The 23,038-nt window shown below is 49.6% G+C and overlaps 1 protein-coding gene across 1 annotated transcript; it reads left to right on the top strand.

The window, feature by feature from the left end:
• Positions 1-2,464: 2,464 nt before the first annotated feature.
• On the top strand, positions 2,465-7,590 carry KLF10 (Kruppel like factor 10). The gene is made up of 4 exons (XM_027657115.1): positions 2,465-2,556; positions 4,273-4,512; positions 4,615-5,491; positions 6,359-7,590. The coding sequence occupies exons 2-4, from the start codon at positions 4,282-4,284 to the stop codon at positions 6,616-6,618; spliced, it is 1,368 nt and encodes a 455-aa protein (XP_027512916.1). The 5' UTR covers positions 2,465-2,556; positions 4,273-4,281; the 3' UTR covers positions 6,619-7,590.
• Positions 7,591-23,038: the final 15,448 nt, after the last annotated feature.

Genomic DNA, 23,038 nt, shown 5'->3' with positions numbered 1-23,038 from the left:
GAAATGCCTCCTAATGTCCAACCTAAACCTCCTCTGGAACAGCTTAAGGCTGTGTCCTGTCATCCTGTTGCTTGTTACCTGGGAGAAAGGCCACCCCCACCCGGCTACAACCTCCTTTCAGGTAGTTGTAGAGAGTGATGAGGTCTCCCCTGAGCCTCCTCTTCTCCAGGCTGAACAACCCCATCTCCCTCAGCCTCTCCTCATAGGATTTACTCTCTAAACCTTTCACCAGCTTCACTGCCCTTCTCTGGACTCACTCCATCACCTCAATGTCCTTTCTGAACTGAGGGTCCCAGAACTGGACACAGCACTCGAGGTGTGGCCTCACCAGCACTGAGTACAGGGGGACAATCATTTCCCTGGTCCTGCTGGCCACACTATTCCTGACACAGACCAGGATGCCATTGGCCTTCTCGGCCACCTGGGCACACTGCTGGCTCATGTTCAGCTGCTGTCAACCAGCACCTCCAGGTCCTTTTCCACCAGGCCACTTTCCAGCCACTCTTCCCCAAGTCTGTAGTGCTGCCTGGGGTTGTTGTGGCCAAAGTGTAGGACCCGGCACTTTGCCTTACTGAACCTCATACCACTGGCTTCAGCCCAAAGATCCAGTCTGTCCAGATCTCTCTGCATAGCCTTCCTACCCCTCTGCACCCAACTTGGTGTCATCCGCAAATTTACTTGATTCCCTCATCCAGATCATCAGTAAAGATATTAAACAGGACTGGGCCCAACACTGATCCCTGGGGGACACCACTGGTGATTGGCTCACAACCGGATGTAACTCAATTCACCAGCACTCTCTGGGTCCGGCCCTCCAGCCAGGTCCTAACCCAGCACAGAGTGTCCCTGCCCAAGCCATGGCCTGCCAGCTTTCTCAGGAGTATGCTGTGGGAGACGGTGTCAAAGGTTTTGCTGAAGTCCAGGTAGACACATCCACAGCCTTCCCCTCATCCATCAGGCAGGTCACCTGGTCATAAAAGCAGATCAGGTTGGTCAGGCAGGACCTGCCTTTCCTAAACCCATGCTGGCTGGGTTTGATCTCTTGATTGTTCTGTATGTGCTATGTGATGGCACTAAAGATCATCTGCTCCATAACCCTGCCGGGGACCGAGGTCAGGCTGACAGCCCTGTAGTTCTCCAGATCCTCCTTCCGGCCCTTCTTGTGGATGGGAAGCACACTGGCCAACCTCCAATCATCTGGAACCTCCCCGGTGAGTCAGGACTGATGATAAATGATGCAGAGCGGCTTGGCAAGCTCTTCTGACAGCTCCCTCATCACCCCAGGATGGATCCCATAGACTATCCGGTCCCATAGACTTGTGAGAATCTAAGTGGCACAGCAGGTCCCTATTTCCTCCTGGATTATGGGGGGGCCATTCTGCTCCCATCCCTGTCCATCAGCTCAAGAGCCAGCTGTCCTGAGGATAACTGGTCCTACTATTAAAACTGAGGCAAAGAATGTGTCTGAAGAAAAAAAAAGAAAAAACCCGAATGATTGAATGAGGCTGAACAGCCTAGGAGGAGGAGGGGAGATCTCTTAAGCGAATCTGAATAAGCAGGAGAAATGGAACTCAACCATAACGAAGCATCAATAGCATTTCTAGGGCAGAGCACCACTCACAGCTGCAGCCTGGCTCGGATCCGGCTTCCCAGGTCCCTGACACACACCACCGCCCTTTCTGCTCTCATTAAAACTTTCCGACGGGAAAAAGAACCCGCCTTAAACCCTGCACCGAGCAGAATGTATCGGACGGCTCTCGCCCTCCTGTCGCGCCGCAGCCTGCGGGGTATCGCGATTAGCGGTGACCCGGCGGAGCCGCAGCTGCTCCCGAACCGGCCGGGCGGCAGCTGCGGGAGCGGGCGGGGGAGCCGCGGGGCCGACCTGCCCGGGTCTCCCTCGGGCTGGGCTCTCTCTCGGAGCTCCCGGTGGCAACAGTGTCTTGGCCTGACGTGGACAGCGCCGGGAGCCCGGAGCAGACCTGGGGTGTCCCGACGCGCGGCAGCGACCACACACCCCAGCCCAGCCCGGGGGTGCTGCCAGCACACAGCCGCGTGTCCCCGGGTGCGCGCAGCCGAGGGGCTGAGAAGGCTCGAGGAGGTCGGACGGACCGCGCCGCCCTCCCCTGCCTCTCCCCCCACCCGCGGCCCCGCTTCACCTCAGCCCGGCGGGGAGCGGGGGCCGCGCCGGGGAGGCTGCCCCCGCTCCCTCCCCCGCCGCCGTGTGACCTCATGCGGGTAGGAAGCGCCGGGCCGCCCCCGCCGCTCCCACACGGCTGCCGGGGAGGGCAGGGCCGGGGGGGCCGCCCTGACTCAGCCGCCGCGGACACGCCGCGCTGACACTCCGGACACGCCGCCGCGCGGCCGCCGATCACGCGCGGGCGCCCGGCGCTCATTGGCCGCCGCCCCACACACCTTTGCCGGCGATTGGCGGAGGGCGGCCCGGGACCCCACCCACCCCCCCGCGCGCGGGCCCGGGGGTGCCGCCGCCCGAGCGCAAGCGGCGAACAAAAAGAGGAAAACCGGGAGAGCGGCGGCACCGCGGGGCAGGCTCGGCTGGGCTCGGCTGGTGAGCGACCGGGGCACCCCGGGCAGGCTGCGCGGGTGGGATAGGAAGGAGTCCCGGGGATGGCGCGGAGGGAGTCCCCGGGGATGGCACGGCAGGGGGATCCCCAGGGCACGTGCCGGGGCGACCCGGGCGAGAGGAGGGGCCGCGGGCGGTGGCACCGGCGGGAGACCGGGCTGAGGTGGCGGCTGGACGGACCGAGCCGCGGCGGGCGGCTGCGGCTGCTGGGGGTGATGTCGGAGAGCCGCCCGCGGGGGGAGCCCTCCACGGGGCAGGTTGGCGAGGAAAGCCGCGGGGGGGACGGAGGGAAGGAGAGAAGGCGCCGAGAACCTGTTGGCAGCGCCGGTGCGGCGCCGTGCAGCCCCTGTGCCCGCGTGCCCGCCCGGGCGTGGGCGTCAGGCTCGGCGGCTGCATATGCCAGGTGGCGGCGGTGAAGGAGAGAGCCGGGGGTATCCCAGCGCTACGCGGGGTGGGCGGCGCGGGGGCCGGGAAGCGGAGCGGCGCTGCGGGAAGAGCGGGCTACTGCCCCCGCACCCGCTCCCAGCGGGGACGCCGCTTCGCTTCCCTTCCCTTCCCCCGCTGCAGGAGGCGCCGGGTGTGGCGGCGCTGACCCCAGCCCGGCCCCCGCCCGCTGTGACGGCTCCTCCCTCCCTCCCTCCCCGCCGGCCGGCGCCGCGCGCCGGGGGCGGGGGCGCCTCGCGGGGGAACTGGGGGAAAGGTCGGCGCGCGGCGGCGCCCGATCACGCTTTGTTCACGTGCCCCGCCCTGGGCCGCGCCTCTGTCTGCGCCAGCCAATGGGCGTCCAGCGCGGCTCGGGGACAACCAATAAGGAACGGGCGGGGGCGGTGCGCGCGGGGGCGGCCGGCGGGGTGCGCTGAGGTGAGGGTGGTGCGCGCCCAATAGCCGGGGGCGGGGCTCGCGCCTGAGCCACGCCCACTGTGCCCTCTGAGGGGATACACTTATATGTGTAGATAAATATATCTATGTATACACAGGAAGTATACATATAGAACATACATACACAGTAGGTCGCAGACTGGACTTGGAGGTCTTTTCCGACCTAATTGTTTCTGTGATTCCATGAGAGAGAGAGATATATTCTGTGAAATATATATATATTTCATCTCTCCAAGCTGGTGATTTCCTTGCATGTATGCATGTGTGAGAGAGACCCTTTGAGTATTTTCCAGAACATTTTTGGTAGCTTTTGAAAAAGAGTATCCATCATTTGATTGTTTGACTGGTCAGAATCAGTCCCAATGCAATCCTTTCTCACATGCCAAAATAAGCACAGTGCTGAAAGCTGTGTCCAAAGCAAAAATGGAAGGAGGGAAAGTTTTGATTTACTTTTTTTGGAGGGGATAAAGATTTTTCTTAAGCTCTCAGACACAGTTCTTGTAAAGTGGAATAACTTTAGCATACTTAAATTCAAAGGAGTTCTTTTGTCCCAAGAAAATATGTAATTTTCACCTGATGGCCAGATTTCCCCACTAACAACTTCATAAAAATATTATATAAATAAGAAAGAAGGCAGGAAAATACAGGCACACCAAGTATATTTATCTTGCACAGGTTCTTCTGTTTGTTTTTTACGATGCCTTCTTATAAGCAAACTGCAAAATATATAGTTGCAAAAAATATATGTAACTGCAAAATACTTGAACTTCTCATCAGGTTTAAAGTTTCCTTCTTTCCTTTAACCGAAACAGGAGTAAGAAATGGAGATGATGACTGAGAAACAGAGAGATACAAGGTATTTCTGGAACAATACACCGGAAAAAAGTGATTATGAGGCTGTAGAAGCCCTTATTTCTATGAGTTGCAACTGGAAATCAGACTTCAAGAAACATGCGGAAATGAGACCTATAACTCCAGCATCTGACATATCAGAGGAAAGTGATGAGGCTTTGCTTCCTGGAGCAGCAGACTTCAATGTGATACCAGCATTTGTAAGTTTTTGAATTTATATGTGCGTGTGCCCGTTTTTAACAATTAGTGTGGCGATGTGTTGTTAACATGCCCCCTTTACTGTGTCTCTCTCCCCTGCACAGTGCCTGACACCGCCCTACAGCCCTTCTGACTTCGAGATGTCACAGGTGATCCATCCGCTCAGCAAGTCACTGTCCGAGGCCACCAAGCCTCCTCTGGCCACACCTCGGAGAGAGGCAGAGAGGTCTCCAGCAGCCAGGCCTCTGAAAGCTCAGGTGACGAGCGTTATCCGCCACACGGCCGATGCCCAACTCTGCGATCACAAAACCTGCCCGGTGAGAACAGCCAGTGTGCTCAAATACCAGGATGGTGCTTCCAGGGAAGCAAACAGTAAACAGAAGACCACAGCAGAGCGCTCCATGTGTTCCGCTGTGATGCCGAGTGGAGCCAGTGCTGAGGGCGGTGGACTGTCGGTGGCAGAAGGAAGAACCATGGAACCAGCTGTTGGTCCAGTGCCCTTGACAAAGCCCTCAGTCAGCAGGGATGAGCCTGTCCCTGAACCAACACAGCAGCCAGAGGCAGCAGCACCACCGTCTCCTGCCCAAGGCAGTGGAGCCCCCTCCGTGCCAGTGATTTGCCAGATGGTCCCACTGCCCTCAAACAACAACATTGTGACGGCTGTAGTGCCCAACACCGTGCCAAGCCAGCAGCCAGCTTTCTGCCAGCCCATGGTCTTCATGGGCACCCAGGTTCCCAAAGGTGCTGTCATGTTTGTTGTGCCCCAGCCAGTTGTGCAGGGCACAAAGGCTCCCACTGTTAGTCCAAATGGCACAAGACTCTCTCCCATTGCCCCTGCTCCTGGCTTTGTACCTTCCACAGCAAAAACCACTCCTCAGGCTGATTCTTCGAGAATAAGAAGTCACATTTGCAGCTACCCAGGATGTGGGAAAACATACTTCAAGAGCTCTCATTTGAAGGCTCATGTCAGAACACATACAGGTCAGTCACTGCTGCTGCACATTAAAAATTAATTTTAAAAATTGTGGTTTTATACACACCTTGTTATAGTTCTAGTGATTACTGGATTTGTTCATGGAGCAAATTGTGGGGCAGCAATGAAATATTTTTTTTCCAGCGTGCATTATAATGCTGCCTAATCTCTGACAGGAAATCTCCCAGAGGGGAAGGTGACTCAGCAGTTTGTTTGTGCTGGACTCACTTCGTGTCAGAAGGTGTTCAGTAATGCCTCTGTGGAAGCAAGGCCTTGCCCAATGCAGAGTTAAAGATGCCTTATTAGGCTTCTTCTCAGGAATGCCCTTGTCAGAAGTGGGTAAAACTCGGAGATTCTTTTATGAAACAATGTAAGGATCCATTCCTACCCTGGTTATTTTAGAGTAACTTTTCCATGCCTCAGCCCTTAATTGGAGTAGCAGAAAGAGTCCTCTCTATTTTCATGCAGACTCACAGTGCAGTACCAGAGCCTGTTACATAAAACATCATTGCAGGCTGCACTTCAGAGAGGAGTTTTGGGCACGCTGAGTCATCGTTATCTGCAGTTCATGTGGAGCTGAGTTAAAATCATCTGTCTTGAGATGTAAAGACCATTTCAAAATATTTGGTTCCAGGGAATTTTTAACTCTTTATACTGCATAGCCTTGAGGATAGGGAGTCTAGGTGTTTAAATATTGGTATATAAACAATTTTCCACTTTTCGTGTGTGTAATATTTATGTAGATTTTTGGATCAACTGTCATAGTAGAAACTTTCCTTTGAAAAAGTCAGGTCCTGCCAATCAAGGCAGTAGTGTTTGTTGCTCAGTTTGTATTCACTGGATTTTTTTCCCTTTGTTGTTTTTTTTTCTTTCAGGAGAGAAGCCGTTTAGTTGCAGTTGGAAAGGCTGTGAGAGGAGGTTTGCACGGTCTGATGAACTGTCTCGCCACCGCAGAACACACACTGGAGAGAAGAAGTTTGCCTGCCCGATGTGTGAGCGGCGGTTCATGCGCAGCGACCACCTAACGAAGCACGCGCGTCGCCACTTGTCAGCAAAGAAGTTACCGAACTGGCAAATGGAAGTGAGCAAGTTGAACGATGTTGCTGTGCCACCAACATCTGCGACTGCCCAGTGACAGGACTTGCTCTGAAGATGGTGAAATTAACTGTTTTTGCTGGGAGAGGCCGGCTGAAAAAAGGCTTTTGCTCCCGGTCTGTGGTTCTCCTGCGCTGGCTGCTGAGGCCAGTGCAGAGAGGGAAAGGCAGCCTGCACTCAGCCTTAGAAAAAGTTGCTGGGAGAACCAGTGGCTGACTGGAATAGCGGGTGTCCTTTGCACTGATAGGGACAGAGAGAAAGAGAAGGTTCTAGAGCAGAGCAGCCACGTTGTGCCAGTTTTGAAATTTGCAAATTATTCGTGTATACTCTAGATCAGTCAAACACAAGCATTCCTGAGGGTTTGCTGATGACACCTGCGACCAACTCTGATTTTAGCTACCAGTTGTCAGTCTTCCGTAGGTGCAGACTAGGACAGCGGCAGTGTACGGGCACAGGCTTGAAAGCCCAGAAACCACCTGCGTAAGATAATCTAAACAGGTTTTCCTACCTCTGCCACCTTTTCTTGGTAGGAATCTTTTCCTCCTAACCATTCTCCAGCCCAATCATAACCAATGATTTGGTGCCAGAGTCCTGGAGATTTTAGGCCTCTCCTCCTGCATGGGGTGCTTAACACACTCAGCTTTACGCTGCTGTCCAGAGCGGCTTGGGAGGGATGTGCGGGGTCACCACATGGGCAGCCAAAGGGCAGGAACGTTTCTGAATTCTCATTAGCTTTGTAATATTTTCCCAGCTGCTTTGGCAAGCTTTGTGATTGTTACAGCTGGTTATACCTGGGCATTGCACGATGCTTCTGCTTTTGTGTTGCTTCCAGTTTCCACCTTCTCACTGCGCTTCTTGTGAGCGGATACAGGGCACTTTGAAGAGAAACATGGTAACTGTAAACTACTCGGTTTGATTAAGGAAGAAAACCAAGAATCTTAGGCTTCTTGATTGTGTTATTCTTTGAAAGGCATTTTATGTTAAAAATAAAATGGATATATTGTGTATTGTATTAAATTCGAAAGTTGTGATTTGAAAAGCAAAACAAGGCAGCAAAGACACCAGCCTAGAATTTAAACTAGCTTTTGTGACAATGCATCAATTTTCGCTATTTCTATTTTATCATATTATGTTGAGGACACATATCAGAAAGCGATGGTTTGAAAATAGTGTATTAGGTATGCTTTTTGTGACTACTTCAAAGATTTGCACATTTCTTATGTTGTACTTCTTACTTTGTTTACAATAAACCAATTTTCTTTAATATAGACCTCTCTATTTTTTTTTTAATTCATAGCAGAACCTCTCCTAATTTTTGATTTTTTTGAAGCACTATAAAGGAGTGGAATTTCAAGTCTGCGCTTACTACTCTGCATCTCTATTGTTGTGGTTTTGGGTTTTTTCTCTCAGCTCTTTGTCCCCCTCCTTTTCTTCAGCACCCACAACTAAACATGCTTATGTGGGCCATTATAACACTGATGAGAAGCATTTCCTTTTTGTTGGTGATTGCACTGTCTTCCCCAGGAAGGAACCCAGCCTCTGTTCCTGGTGGCTCGGCTGTCAGGCAGAGGTGGTGGCAGCTGGCTGCCACCCCCACAGTTTGGGATCCAGGTCCCCTATGGCCTTGAACAGGGCCAGTGGGCAGGCAGGGCTGGCACTGAGATGGGCTGGAGATGGGCTCCAAGCCAGGGGTTTGCCCACCCCATTAAAGCTGTCCCTGTGGGAGTCCCCTGCTGGGAGGAGGGCAGGGAATTGGGGTTCTCGTGTCTCAGGGCAGTGGGCAGGCAACATGGCTTCTCTGCCTGCTGCCCCTTCTTGCCAAGGGTGGCCATTAGTGCTGCTCCCTTGCCTCCCCTGTCTGCAGGGATCCCCGGATTTCACAATCGTGGGTGTTGACTCACTGCCCTTCCCTGCCAGGCGTTTGAGGCAGGGGCACTCCTTACCTTATCCTGTTTGACGCAGGGCTCTGCGTAGGGAACACCTGAGTCATGGTCCTTTCTTTTTTTCCAGGGGGAATACACTGTCATAGGCCAATGCAAAAGAGAGGCTTCTTCCCCAGGAATGTGAGTCCTGCACACCATCTTGTTTTAACATACTTTTCATTTCATGAGCATGAGAGAAAATATTTTAACAGCTCTGGGTCTCAAACCCTTCCACATCTGCAAGTAGCTTTTGGACAAGGAACCGTGTCCTCTCACCAGCTCTGCCTGGCATGCTGAACCTTGAATCCCCTTTAGTACCTCAGCCCTACAGAAGGAGGGCATAAAGAAAGTGCCACCTCCCATTGGTATCCTGCCCATGCTGAGCTGGCCCTATGGCTCTCCTCAGCAGTCCATTCAGTGGGCTTCAAAGGCCCTCGAGCTCAGCATGGAGCTGAACTTAAATCTGACTTTCCAAGTGAGCAGTCTCATGGTGCCATGCAGTAGAAGAGGAAGAAAGTGTGTTTCCATGCCTTGGCTGTCTCCACTGCCTGTGTTTTCTGAAGAAAAAGCAGCTGCTGGTGCTTTTTGTGTAGCATTCCACTCCCAAGGTGTGCGTGGGGTGTGCCCTGGGAGCACCTACTGGCTGCACTGCCGGGAGGCTGCCTGTTTCTGGCACTGTTGGGAGCTAAATAAAATACTGCTTCTCCCTCTAAATACAGACTTTAACAGCAAGAAGTGCACTTTGACTGGTTCCAGCCAAAGGCAGAGCTATAATTGTGAATTTACCTTATACACAATTTTTAAAGCTTAACCGTGGAAGCCAGCTGGAAAATAAATTAGCTATTTTGGGGTTTAATCTAAGGCTAACCTGAAAAATGTAGTCAAAAGGGCATTATTAGACATCTTTTCAATGCTGACTTTATTATGCAATCAAATTTGGCTGCCTAGTAGAAAGCTTAATTTTTATGATTTTTCTACAGATTTCTGTAAATATTTAGAACTTCCTTATTCCTGTAGATAAACCAAAGGCACACCTCATATTTTGTCCTCCTGTTTGGGTTCAATGGTGAAGCCAGTTCTCAAGGATTTTAATCTTCAGAGAGGGTGAAGAGAAGGTTGGAAAAAGCAGGCATTTTCCCTTACGGTTTGGAAAAGACTGATTTCCATTACAGCAGGAGTATTTGTGGGAGGCTTAGATGCTCTACGAGTGAATGAATGTGTTTTAAAAGAAGAGGGGTCCTGAGCTGGGTCAGCTTGTCTGGAATCACAGACACAGCTGAGACAAGAACCAGGGTAGCCTCTCCACCCATCCTGCCTGGTGAGCTGGGCATTCTGAGGTTTTTCCTCCTGACCTGTGCCATCCGGCAGTGCTATTTCAAGATACCCTTAACCAGCCAGTCCTGTGATCCTGGCAGAGGGTCTGTTCAGCCTCTGTGCTGGTGTGGGTGCCACAGTGCAGATGTGGCCTGTACCCAAAGAGCTGAGAGGAAGGACTTGATCATCTGCTGGCCTGAGGCTTGCACACCACATGTGGTGGCATCAGGTATTCCCCTGGCAGCTCCGCACTTTTACTGTAAATAGATGATTCATTTGTCTGCTTTGGCAACAAACTTCGATCACCAAGGAGACACAATCTGTCAGAAAAGTTAGAGCACAAAATCAGGTCAAGAGAAATGATGAATGAATATGTGCATTAAGGGCTCAAGCTTCCAGTTCTGTATCACAAAGTTTTCTGCAGAAAACTTTGTTTCTCCTGGAGCATGTGGACAAGGCAGGGGGAGAGTGTAGGGGGGTAATAATCAGCTAGAACAAATGTTTTCGGAATATGTCTTACAATGTAATTTAACATGTCACACAGAGCTTCCATGTCTGAAGATATGAGGATCTGGAATGTTTTCTGTTGTCACCAAAAGAAAATGTGATACTTTAACAGTAATAAAACAAGAGCAAAACACATCTTTAGCTGTCTTATTACATTCGTGAGAAGACAGGAGCTAAACTTGCTAACTCACTTGGTGTGCAGTAATATAAATCAGGTAATCATCATATAAAATGCATTAAATAATTCAGAAGCTTTTTTAGGATAACACAGTTCTGATGAAACTTTATACTCGATTGTGTATACTACTCTGAAAGTCAAAGTGGTTGTCTGGGGGAAAAAAATTCTGCTGTTACCATGACTTCAAATACTCGAAAGGTTTAAGTAGATGTCAAGGTACTTGAATGGAAACAACTTCCCAAAAAAATGGATGCAGCTGTGGCAGGGACTGCCCATGTGCTAACAGCTGTGGAGAGGCAAAAGCACCCCCTGCCTTGGCTAAATATTCCCCAGAGCCTCAACAGAACTTAGATGGCTTTGAATAACTGAGGCGTATAGAGTCTCCTCCCTGCCCAGCTCATCTCCTGACTGCTTCCAACACATGAAAGAGGATCTGACATTTGTCAAATCTACCTTTTTTTTTTAAAACCTTCACAAACTTCTCATTAGTGCCATCTGGGCTGAATGCCATACAGTCATCATTTAATGGTGAAGGCTGAGATTTTCTCAGGGATAGCCGGGAGACTGGCGTGGGGTACTTATCGTGAACAGCAGCCTCAGGTACTTTAAACACTTCTGCTTGGGAAATGGAGCTTTTAATGTTCAGTTGCCTGGCAGGATACAGAAAGTACCTTAATGGCCTAAAATGCAGAGTGGTCAAAATGTTAATGAAACCCCCATCCAGCAGACAAAAAAGCAAGTCCCCTGACCACCCCTCAGCCACAAGGTAATATCACCAATTGCTGCACACCAGAGGAGCAGCCACTAAGTAAAAAGGCATTTAGGAGCCACAGCACAAGAGGACAAAGAAGCCATCTTCAAACAAGCTGTGCAATCATCTTGACGAAGACCAAATTCTTTACCAGCTGTAATCAGTATTGCCCAGGTAATCCTGACTAAGGGGGTAGGGACTGCAAAGGCAGAAGCAAAGGCTGGGAAAACCAAAGGGATTTCCCCCTTTTCAGCTGCAGCACAGAGTGCTGGCCCAGGAGGGTGGCAGGGATGGCCAGAGAGCTCCTCCTGCCATGGAGCACATGTGTGTGCTGTGCTCCTGCTGGCATCTGGTTGCTACTCAGGTTTAGGGAGCAGTTGCCTTTAACGCTCTTAGTTGAGCATAAGTGGTTTTATTTCCTTTTCTTCTCCCCACCATTACCTACCCTCACAGCATCATGTAGTTGCTCTGGGGCTTTTGAGGTCCAGAGAGATGTCAAGGTCCCTGCCCTCTTGGAGATGAGGACACCTGTTCCTACCTGCAAGTGTCTGCATGCTGTCCTCAGGAGAGGGGCTCCCCCACACCCTCAGCCTGTACAGTGCCTTATTGGGAGCTCCCACCACAGTGAATTAGGTCACATGCTTTCCACTGGCATCACAGCCCTTCCATCCACAGGTGACAGTCACCTTGTCACCCCATCTCCTGGCACCACACTGCTCCTGGTTTTTCACCGCCTTCTGCAGCCCAGAGCAGAGCTTGGGAAATGGAAACCCAGAAGCAACCTTGCTGCATGGGAGCCTTTGCTGGGGGCACTGGAGCAGCTTGAACCCTGCATTTGAACTGTGACGCTGCTGGCTGCATCCCTTCCTGGCCCTGACTCATGGGTTCACCTTCCCTTCCAGCACTGGAACTCACAGAACCCCCAGCCCTGATTGGCAGCAGTCCAAAACTGGGGGTTCTTCTTCTTATGGAGCCTGGGAGATTGTTAGTATCTTTGGGACCTCACCTCCTCACTCAGCTCCAGCCAAGGTGACCCACAAGCATCCCATGCTGCCAGCAAAGCTGGCGGCTGCTTGGTGTGGTCACCTCCGTTTCCTTTTGCTGGGAAACCATGCTGGCAAAAGAGTCTTGCCATTTTTTGAAATAAAAAGGAAACTATGGCATCCCTGAGAAATTTTCAGTGCAGTACACGAGGCAAAAATATCCGTCACTGAACTAAGAAAGAGAAAGAAATTGTTATGGTCTGGAAGTACCCAGAGGGAAGCAGGGAGGGCGGAAAGGACGAGCACTTACGGACTGGCTGGCCTAGACAGCGTTACTGCTGTCTCACACTGATTCATCCTAACATGACCCTCCCAACCATGGGACAGCAGAAATTGTTTCAGGTCTTCCCATCTGAAGCGGTCAGTTGCTAATCTGCAGCTGGGGGGGATCTGTTTATTAGTTGTTTTTCATTTATGCAAAAGACTTTTCAATGCCCTATTTAAGTGAAGCAATAAGTATGATGAGTCGATGATGAGTCACCAGGCCAGGAAAAAAGCTGCAGGAAGGCTGGACTATTTATAAAATGTAAGAGAAAGAAAGGAAATACATTCTAGACGCAGTTAGATTTGGAAAGTGACTCCAGCTTCTCTTGTGGGATAGCATATTCCCAGGCACCAGAGAACAAACCTCCCAGGAGGTGGTGGGGACGCTGGTGGGGCGTACCCAGTTTTCAGGAAGGATTCATTGGCATTGCGTGGAGCAGCAGACACCACAGAGCCTGCTGGTCACTGCCCTGTGCAGAGAGCTCTGCAGTCTCCTCGGAGGGGCAGAGCCATGTATCCAGGATCCCCTTCATCCATCGCCTTTGCACTGGCTCCTCATGCTGGGAGGGGAGGTCGGACAGCCTGAGCTCTCCACCGTCACGGCACAAGTGTTGGCTGTGTGTGCCAAGGCAGCTCATCCCAGCAAGGTCAGGTACTGCCATATGCCAGGGGCAGCACAGCTGTGGGGCTCTGCTGGAGCAGTGGCTGGAGGTGGATGGAGGGGATTCCTCCACTTTGCTCTCTGCCAACTCCTCTACCCAGATACACTGAGCCCTGAACAGGAACCCTTTCCATGGTTCAGCCCCTACAGTTCTTGGCTCATCTGGCTCACGCCACCGTACCACAAGGTGGGATACGGAGGTGCCATGGGAAGAACAAACAAACTAAAGAGCTCTTTGGCAATAATTGTGCAGTGTTGTCATGGCTGCAAGGGCATGACTGAGTGTGCAAACTGTCCTAGGTGATCCCACAGACTGGAGATACCACTGCCTGACACAGGGTTTGGGCAGCATAAAACAACAAAAGCGTCATCTCCACGAAGCACTGCCTGAGCTGTCGTCAAGGGCACACACAAGCAATGTGTCATGGCCTCCTCACACAGCAGATATTCACGCATGTCCCCAGGTTTTGATAGTTAATTATGGATAATTGCTCTGGGATGCAGTTGGGCGTGGGAGGAGGGAAGGACCATTGCCAAGAAGGCAAAGAGTACCTGAGGGCTTAAAAGTCCCACCTGCAAAACATAATCAATATCTGCCAGAAGGGGTTCGACTGCACCAGTATCTGATACTTGGGATGCAGAGGGGTCCTCAGCACAAGTCACTAGGGTGGCCAGCACTGCTTTGCCCTCACATTCCTGATGTATGCTCGCATTGTCCCTACTTCCAGCACTGGATCAGAATCCAAAAGCCTGTCACAAAACTGTGTCATGGCCCAGTCAAACAGGTGTTTAAACAGGACAGAGGAGCTAGAAGGTGATGAGCTTCCTTTATCGCTTTAGACACGGATTATGTGCTGGTGGCTTGATCCAGTGCTCACAGTTCACCAAGACACAGCTTGCTGCTGATGTGCAGCACACATCCCAGTTTGTTGGACACCTGCACACCTAATGAGATTAACATCTTTAGGAGTTTATTTATGTTCTAGTTTCATAAAGCTGGATCTGGGGAAGAAGGAGGAGAGATCTTTGGTGTTTAAGTGACAATTTCTCTTGACTGAGTGTACACAAAGGGAAAAAATGGTCAGTGCTATTTGAACACTGCTTCAGGCTTTGAATGGACAGCAGTTCAGTGAGTGAATAGCGTGAGCCAGGTGACAGCTCCTCACCTAGTGCATCTTTAAAGAAATCACTCAAATCAGAATATTTCAAGGGGAAATCAAAGCGACACCTCACTGAAGGAAAATTAGTTTTGTTTGCTAAAGTCAAGAAAATTGTTTGCCTTCGTTACACACAACCTTTAAGAAAAAGAAGATAAACAATTTGGATGTGCTTGAAGTATTTTTGGTGTTAGTAGGTAACAAGAAAAGAACAAAAACGTATCCCTGTGAGTGTATTTCAGTGGCTCTTACCACAACGATCAATGGAAACTTTGCAACAATGTTTTAACCTCCTCTCTGTGTGATGTTGAGGCATTGAAGTTTTGCAGCCCTGGTGCTAGGGAAGAGAATTCCTCAGCAGCGTGGCACGGTGCTGTCTTGGGTTCATCACATCACACCTAAGAAATACAGACCCTGCCTCCTGAAAGTGCTACTGGCTGGCAGTGATTTTGGGTGTCTTCCTCCTGGACTCTCACCTGCCTCTCTGGAGCTCTGAACTTTTGGTATAGAATGAAAGCTTTGGTCCTTGTCTTGTTGGCAACTCTGCTGGATGTGCTTGGCAGAGCTGATTGCCTGCACTGTGTTGGAGGGGAGTCAGGAGGGCCAAGCATCACTCGGGCTCAAGGGCTCAGGGTGGTTTTCACTTCCTCTTGTTTTTGCTCTGCTAGGTGTTGACCAGCTGGGGAGAGGGAGCTGCTCTTTTCCCTCCCCATTCTGAGCCTGTGTACTGGTACAGAAGGTACTGGTACCTCAGAAGTGGGGCTTGGGGAGGAGAAGAAAACTAGGCAGAAGAGAGGAGGTACACCCAACCCCACACCCACCTACACAGTCAAGGCATGGCCTTGTCACTAGTGAGTGTCATTAATGCAATGCCCATGTAACAGGAACACTTTGCAACCCTGAGTGCTGTTTGCAATGTAATTTCAGGGTTGGGCTTGACATCACAGGACTCTCTCTAAGCGTCACTGAATTTTATTAAAACAAAATGTTGCTGTTAATTAACTCTTTTTCCTTTTGGCCTGTTTTTCCTGGTACTTTTTCTTTACTCACTGATGCTCTCCTTTCTGTTTTCCTTGCTGCTGTCTACTTTTTTCTCTCTTTGATATGTATTGAAAAATTTAATTCCACATCCTCTCTGCAGTTGCTTTGCCACCACTGAAATTTGTCCCCGGCCATGTGGGTGCACAAGAGGAAGCAGGATGCTTTGATATGCTGGGTTGGATTTTGAAGTTTTGACAAACATTTATATTTCCCATGGCAACAACCCCTATACAAAACCCAGCACAAACCTTGTTCTTGCAGAAACCAATGCAGCTCTGCAGTGTTGACCGCTTTTTGTTTAATTGCAGATGGGACATGAAATGGGGTCCTGGGGCTTGAACAGGGTGGGGGGAGCCCCAGAGGTATGTTGGATACAACAAAATTAATCACCAAAATTTACTGGATGTGACCTGAAACTCTGCAAAAAGAAGAGTTAGTGGCTTTTGCTAGGGCAGTAGTTGGTGCAAAAACCTCCTCCAGAAAGTCCACCTTGCTCTGGCACCCTTCTGAGTCCCACCAAGCAGCAGGAACTGCTGCCCCCAAAGTGTATGCCAGTGTGTTCCAGGTCCTAGCACTTGCTACCTGAGATGTTGATGTAGTAAACTGAACACTTGTCTGAGAAGGGATTTTCAAGGCAGCCCAGGATGTGCCACCATGGAGCCACCTGGGCTTGTCCAGCCGCAGCCTGCCTCTCTGGCCTTGGTTTGCCTCCTGGCTTGCCAGGGCTGGAAATGCAACCACACCATGCCATTTTCATTGCATCAAATTTCTAAAGACTTCTTGGAAAACCCTCCTGATCTTAAGGCCACAGGAAGAAAATTAAATTCCTCAGTCTCTTGTACTCCCACCACACTAGAGCTGGAACTTACTGAGACACCTTGTATTTCAGTATTTCAGAGAGAAACATATGGATGTGTGTGTGTGTGTGTGTGCCCCCATTCTTTTTTTTTAAGAATGTGCGAAAATGTTTGTTCCTCATATTTTATTCTGAACAAGCACTTACACAGCTGCTGGTTGAGAGGTTCCTGAAAGGGGCAGCTTTCCTACATGACAGTGTAGGTCACACCATGTGTCTTCTAAGACCTCGCAGACCTGCCTTTGTAGGTGTAGCTTCAGGGAATTTGCAATTTTTAATGCAGGGTTAAAAGAGATCAAGCTTATGTTAACCACTGCTGGGAACGTGGGGATTGGAGCCTGAACTCTGCCCTGGGAGATGCTGATGAGCCTGTGGCTGCAGCTGTGGCTCCTTGCCAGCGGAGTGGCAGGTAATGTGGGGTGGCAGATCTTAGGTCCCCTCGTTTCCTTCTGGGCTTTGTCCCCAGCATAGTCCACATGCTTCGGGTCACTTCGGGCCACAGGGCCTGCTGAGGGTTGAGCAACAGGGGAGGCCTTTTGGAAGGAGACAGTAGTCAGGGGAAGGCTGTTGCAGAAGGACCACTTTGGCACTGTGTTCCACTGGGCAACACCTGTGCCGTGGGTAGTGGGCACTGGGTGGTGGTGGCCGGGCACAGCAGCCCCCAGCCCCAGCTCAACAGCTGCTCTGGAGGAGGGGCTCCACAGGGAGCTTCTGAGAATGCCAGGGGTCTAATTGTGGTGCAGGAGGATTGCTGCCCCAAAGAGGAAGGCAAGACTGTGAGGCGGGGGGTGGAGGGGGAGCAGGGATTGCAATGGGTCCCTGAGGAGTGCACGGTATGGTTATGGTGAGTTGTCTCCAGGCATGCTGATAATTTGTAGTGGTGCCTCACAGGGTTCAAAAACGTGGTTCCTGAGGAGTATGCAAAGCACAAAAAACGCAGAAATGACAAATTTAGCTGTAACTCTGCTCCCCTTTTTAATTTGAGCATTTTTAATTAGCTTCCTGTGAAACATAAGCCCTAACAGTGTTTTTCTTTTGCTGTTTTCTTCTCCTCCTCTACTGCAGCATGTTGGCATTCCCCACACATTCCTCTTGTTGACTCAGACCCCTGGGACAGAGAGCATGCAAGGGCCGGGCCGGGGCGGGGCAAGGGCTGTACCATCTCCAGTTTGGCAGCGCAGAGGTCCCGCTGCCATGTCCACACTCAGCAGAGGCAAAGGCTGGCACTGCATTACAGGGATGCAGTTTGGGGCCATCCCATCCCTGCTCCTGCCCATCACACACTCTGGAGTGAAGCGTAGAAAAGAATTGTTGTTCAGAGATTGTTTTTCTTGTAGCTCTTCTTTCTTTTCCCCCTCTTCAAGTTATGAAATCAAGGGCATGAACTCTTCCAGCGGGATTCTAAGACCCTTTAAGAGGAACATCTGCATGTCCTTGGCATAGGGAACGATGGGGAAGAAGGGCTGAATATGCCTGTCCAGAAGGAAGCAGAGAGCAACAAAGGCAAGACAAGCAGCTTCTTTTCTGCTTTTGCTGAGCTTGGAAAGCTGCTGCCTGTGGCTCCTGCAACAATCACCTGCAACCTTCTACCTCCCAGCTTTGAGGCAGAACCTGCTGAACCTGCAGCTGGGAATTTCATCTTGGCGATGTCTTCTATATCCCTCTTTTTTTCTTTCCCCTCCCCCTCAGGTAATGCCAATTTATTCCCCCTCCTGCAGGTAGTCCTAAAATTAAACAAAGAGGGGCTGAGAGGGGCTTTTGTAACACACAGTATCCATGCAAAGTAGGTGACAGGTTGTGCTGCCAAGGCTTTGCTCCCCATCCTTGCTGGAGCTGCCTCTGCCTGTGTGTTATTCCCCGGGAGTTGTTGTGGTGAGACAGAACAGTGTTTGTCACATCTTGTGGAGAAGGGGCCTCCCCAATGCTCAGACCTCCTCCTGCTCTGAGTGTGGGGCTTGGATACCAGTCAGCCACCCTTTTCCCCTTCTGCCTTCTGCTTGCCATGTAATAGCCCTTTTTGCAATTTAGAAGAAAACCAGATAAAATCTGCTTCTAATAATTTTTGTTTTGGCATTAGAAAGGCAAATTGCAATCCTCAGCAGATTGGACTGATCTGATTTAATTCTGAGTGGTTCCTGTGCTGATGGCAGCACTTGAGGTAACTTGGTGGCAAACTAAAAAAATACTGCTTTACTGAGAAATCTGGGAGGTTTACTTTTCAGTCCATGCAGCTGCTCAAAGAATACATTCTTTTTAAAAAATAAACCAACCAACCAACCAAAAACAACTCAAACCCCTTTTTGAGTATGAATATGCTGATCTGCAAACAAAGCCATAAACTATGAACCCATCCCTAGACCTTAGTGTCTGGGACATTGACATGGTATTTTGGAAAAAAGGTCACTCTTTCATTTAGTGGGTTTTTCATTAGTCAAGCTGACAAAAAGCCTCTGGCCTGATTCTTATCGTTCTCCTGGAGTTTCCAAGGGCATTTAGAGGATCATAAACACAATAAGATCCTTGAGGAAAGTTTGTTACAAAGGAAGTTTTTAAGCTATGGTTGACCCTCCAGAGGCATGAAGAGCACTGATAACTGTATGGAAGCCTGATTTTAGGGAGTTAGCTCTCTAGTAAAGTCTGTGCTAGTAGAAGATGAACAGGCAGAACTTCACACACCCCAATGACACCGGTTTCCCTGCCATTGCACTGCTGGAACAAATTTAAGGCAGCACATAAGCAGCAGGAAGGGTGTTTAAGTGGTGCCACCTGTGGGGACAGTGGGTACCTCCAAGAAAACCCAGACCCCCACAGGAAGGGCTGCCCTCTCCCAGTATACAACACAGGTCACCACACTTGCTATTTGCAGCTCCTGATGCTGAGCCTGGGGATGGTGAGGCACTGGAACAGATTACCCCGAGAAGTTGTGGATGCCCCATTCCTCCAAGTGTTCTAGGCTGTGTTGGATGGGGCTCTGATCAACCTGTTCTGGTGGGTGGCATCCATGCCTGTGCTGGGGAAGCTGCAGCTAGATTATCTTCAAGATCCCTTAAAACCCAAACCATTTTATGATTCTATGATTCTTCAGCAGGAACTGAATCAGCAGTTGTGGGACAATCTTGTCCTTGGTGTCAGGCACTTGGGATCTGAGATGGCTGGGCTAGGTCAGCAGTGAGCAGCATGGGGGACAGACACATCCTGCCTAGGGTCTGGGACATTCCTCCACGCATGCCTGAACCCCAGCCCATGGATTTCATTGTCCAGGTAAACGTTGAAGCTGTAGGAGTGGCCATGAGGAATACACCCTTGCTCTCTCCTGTTCACATTGGTCACTCTATACCTGGAAAGGCCAGCTCTGGAGGGTAGGAGTGAACCTGACTTAGCCAGAACACCCTAAGGATGGCAACTCTGCATCTGGTGCAGATGCTCCTAAATGGCAAACACAGGAGAGATCCTTGCCCAAGGCTACAGTCAGGAGCACATTGCCCATTCCCTGCTGTGGGCTTTTCTTGCCCAGCTCTGCCCTTCCTGCCATGGAGAAGAATTGCTCTAGATTTGCCTACTGTCAGCTATTGCCTGGTGAGATTCCCTGAGAAATGTGGGCTGCAAGGCTGGTCCTTTTGGGGCAGGAGGTGACCTAGGACCAAATCTGCAACCTCCTCTCTGTCTGATATTGAGGCATTGCTGCAGAAAGAGCCCTGACAGCACCTGCAGCACAGCTTTAGAGAGAAACTTACTTTATCTGGCTGTGGCCAGTGCTCTGCAGGGTATGGCTAAAATAACCTTTCTGGAAATTTCAGCCCTGTCCCAGACATCTTGAAATCCTGGGAGAACTGAGCTGGGAGCGGAGCATCACAAACCATGGCACTTCGTAAGCAAATGCTGGAATTCATGAAGGAGTTCCTGGTAAACTTGGTGCTCCCTGACATGTGGGTGCCCTCAGTGTGCTGAGCGAGCACGTCCCTGCTGCGTGGGCAGCCTCCTGCTGCAAAGTCTGGCTCTCTGCAGAGCTGGAATTGGAGCCAGGTGCAGCAGTGGCCCAGGCAAAGGACAATTTTTTTTTTTTTCTTTTTCTTTTAGGCCTATAGACTAAGCAGAAAATCATCTTGTTCTGCAGATGTTTTTGAATGCTTCTTCTCTGTAAATATACCTGCTTCCAAGATCCAAACTGCAGCTTCTCTGTGCCAAAAATAGTCCACAAACAGCACCTGCTGCCCTTCTGTACCTGGAATGAATGCCTTAAAAAAACAAGTAAAAAAGGGGGGAAGAGGAAAAGAAGAAGCTTGATCAGAAGGAATGTCAGCTAATAAAGCAACAAAGCTATTTGCTCACGTGACTTTTACAACCCCTTAGAACTGCAGCCAAAAATTGAGCAATTCCCGTACTTCTCTCCGGTGCCAAATGACTTTCAATCTGCACTATCTGTACTAACTCATATGAAACTCCTTTACTACCACTTGATTTTAAAGCCCAGCTATCTTGATGTTTTACATTTGAATTACTGTGGCATTTACCAGTGTAGCTGGCAGAACACACGAGCTTGTTTCTATTCTTTATTTTTCTTTATTTGGATATTTTAAGATTATTTCTTTGTGCAGTCAGTGAGACTGGTGATGGTCACCTTTATTTCAGCTGAAATGTGAGGGTCTTAAAACTACTGTTTGGCAGCCTGGGTCACTTCTCCTCTTGGGCCCTCCGTGTGCCACCTGCCACAGCCTGGTGTCCCCACCCCAGCCGGACGTCACGCGAGTCAAGGCTTGTCTGGTCAGGAGTAACAAGCCTTATGTGGACAGCATGGATGGATTTGTCATCGTGGGCTTTCACTCCTTGGCACTTCATGGAGTTAAAATGTCTTGCTGCAGCTGCTGTGAAGGCTGCTGCATCCCAGTGGAAACTTTTCTATCTTTTACACGGAGCTGGGCACATCTTTAGAAGCATTTATATGCCTTTCATAGACATCATGTAGAAAAAAAAAATGGTAGGGTATGTGCAAAAGGATATACCAGCACTTCCAAATAAAAATGCTAATGCTGCCTCAGGCCTCTTGAGGGTGTTCAGTGATGAGCAATAAATTGCTTTTATATGGCTTTGTGAATTTAACACTTTTCAAGGAGCAAGAAGCGTCTCTATAATCACAGTCAAGGAGATGGAATAAAAACCATTTCAGCCAGTAAACATAAAAATATCTAGCCTTTACCTTTTGAGTGTTCTTGATAAAGTTTGAAGTCCAGTCAAACCTCTGCATCCGGGAGGAAACTAGCACAAATAATGTCAAAGAAACTGGTGCTAATGCTAAGCAAAGGGGAGAGCCTCTGGCTTTTCGAACACATTTAGTTACCTTCCCTTCTGTAATAATCAAAGAAATATTCTAAAAATGTTAGATTATTAGAGGTAAGATCATCTCCCTACTTGCTATTTGTGATATTCTGCTCTGGTTGTAATGAACCTGAATTATGAGCTGCTGTTTCTGCCAGATCTCATGGGTCTTCCCACACAAAGTATTGGAAGCAAACTTCTCTTCATTTCTAAATTGGAAGTCAAAGAAGTTGATGGCTAGAAAGCTGTTAGTAGGCCAGAAAGAATAAGCTGAGGTCTAGAAAGCCACCTGAATTTAAGTGGAAAGTCTGGGTCCCCCTGAGGTGAAATAAAGTGGATGAAATGGAAAGGTGCTGCAGAGTGTTTCTCTTCCAAGCCAGCCCCCATGATGGAAGGGATGAAGTCAGGTCTCTGGGGTGTCATCAGGAGACACTTCTGCACAGAACCCAAGCCTCAGATTTACATCACTCCAAAACATGGATGCCCCAGGACTGACCCAATATTGCTGGAAGAAAAGAGCTCAGGGACTGAAATTCAAGTCCTGGAGAAACCAGAGGCTTTCTCAGGGCATTACAAGATGCATTGAGGTGATTTACAAATTAAGAACCAATTAAGCTTTCTTGTGTGGAGATTCCTGTTGTGCAAGAATGTGAGTGTTTATTTCTGGTTTGAAAGATAAAATTTCCCTAACAGAACATGAAGTGTGCTGGGATTTGAACTACTGCTCTCATTGGCAGGAGAGGGATAGGAACTCCTTCTTACACCCTGCAGTGAGACTTCCCCAGAGTGGATGGGTGCTCTGGAGAAGCTAATGAGCCTTTCAGACTAGCAGGCACTGTCAGGCCATCCAGTTCAATACACTGTATTTCAGATCATTACATCTCAAAGGCTATTCTTGAGCTGACCTAAATTTTGTACTTCACTCCAGCATTTGTTGAGGGGAATCCACTACTGCCATGACATACCAATCAGCAGGGGAAAATCCCACCAAATCTGTTGGCCCATCACATATATCCCAATGCCTGTGCCTCTCCCTGTTTTGGCTATTTGTGCAGCCCTACTCAGTCTTTTCCTGTTTGCATCGCTCCTAAGTCAGCTCTCCTCCTAACATGCGGTTTAATGTTCTTGCTTTAAATTTGTTCCTCACTCTGATTTCTTCTGACTTTGTTTGGAACCTCTACTCTTTCCTCCTTTAATATTTTGTCCATGTTTTTTTATTTTACTCAGGTGAAATACAGACTTGAGTCCCCTCTGTACCATGCCATGCTGGGTCTCAGACATACAAGCCTTTTGCCAAAACAATTAGGTACTGAATGTAGTCTTCGGGCAGTCTGAGGGTGCAGCATCTCCCAACACATGGACTCCAACATCCTCAAAGCTGTGCTTGGCTTTTCTATGGGAATTCTAATCTTAATTCTTTTTCTTACGCCATTAGGCAACCTTACCCTTGTTC

This window comes from Corapipo altera, unplaced genomic scaffold (assembly GCF_003945725.1).
Source record: "Corapipo altera isolate COAL_440 unplaced genomic scaffold, ASM394572v1 52b, whole genome shotgun sequence".
In the NCBI taxonomy this organism is placed as follows: Eukaryota; Metazoa; Chordata; class Aves; order Passeriformes; family Pipridae; genus Corapipo; species Corapipo altera.
Note: the sequence above shows the minus strand (reverse complement) of the source record. Positions and strands in the feature narration are given on the sequence as shown.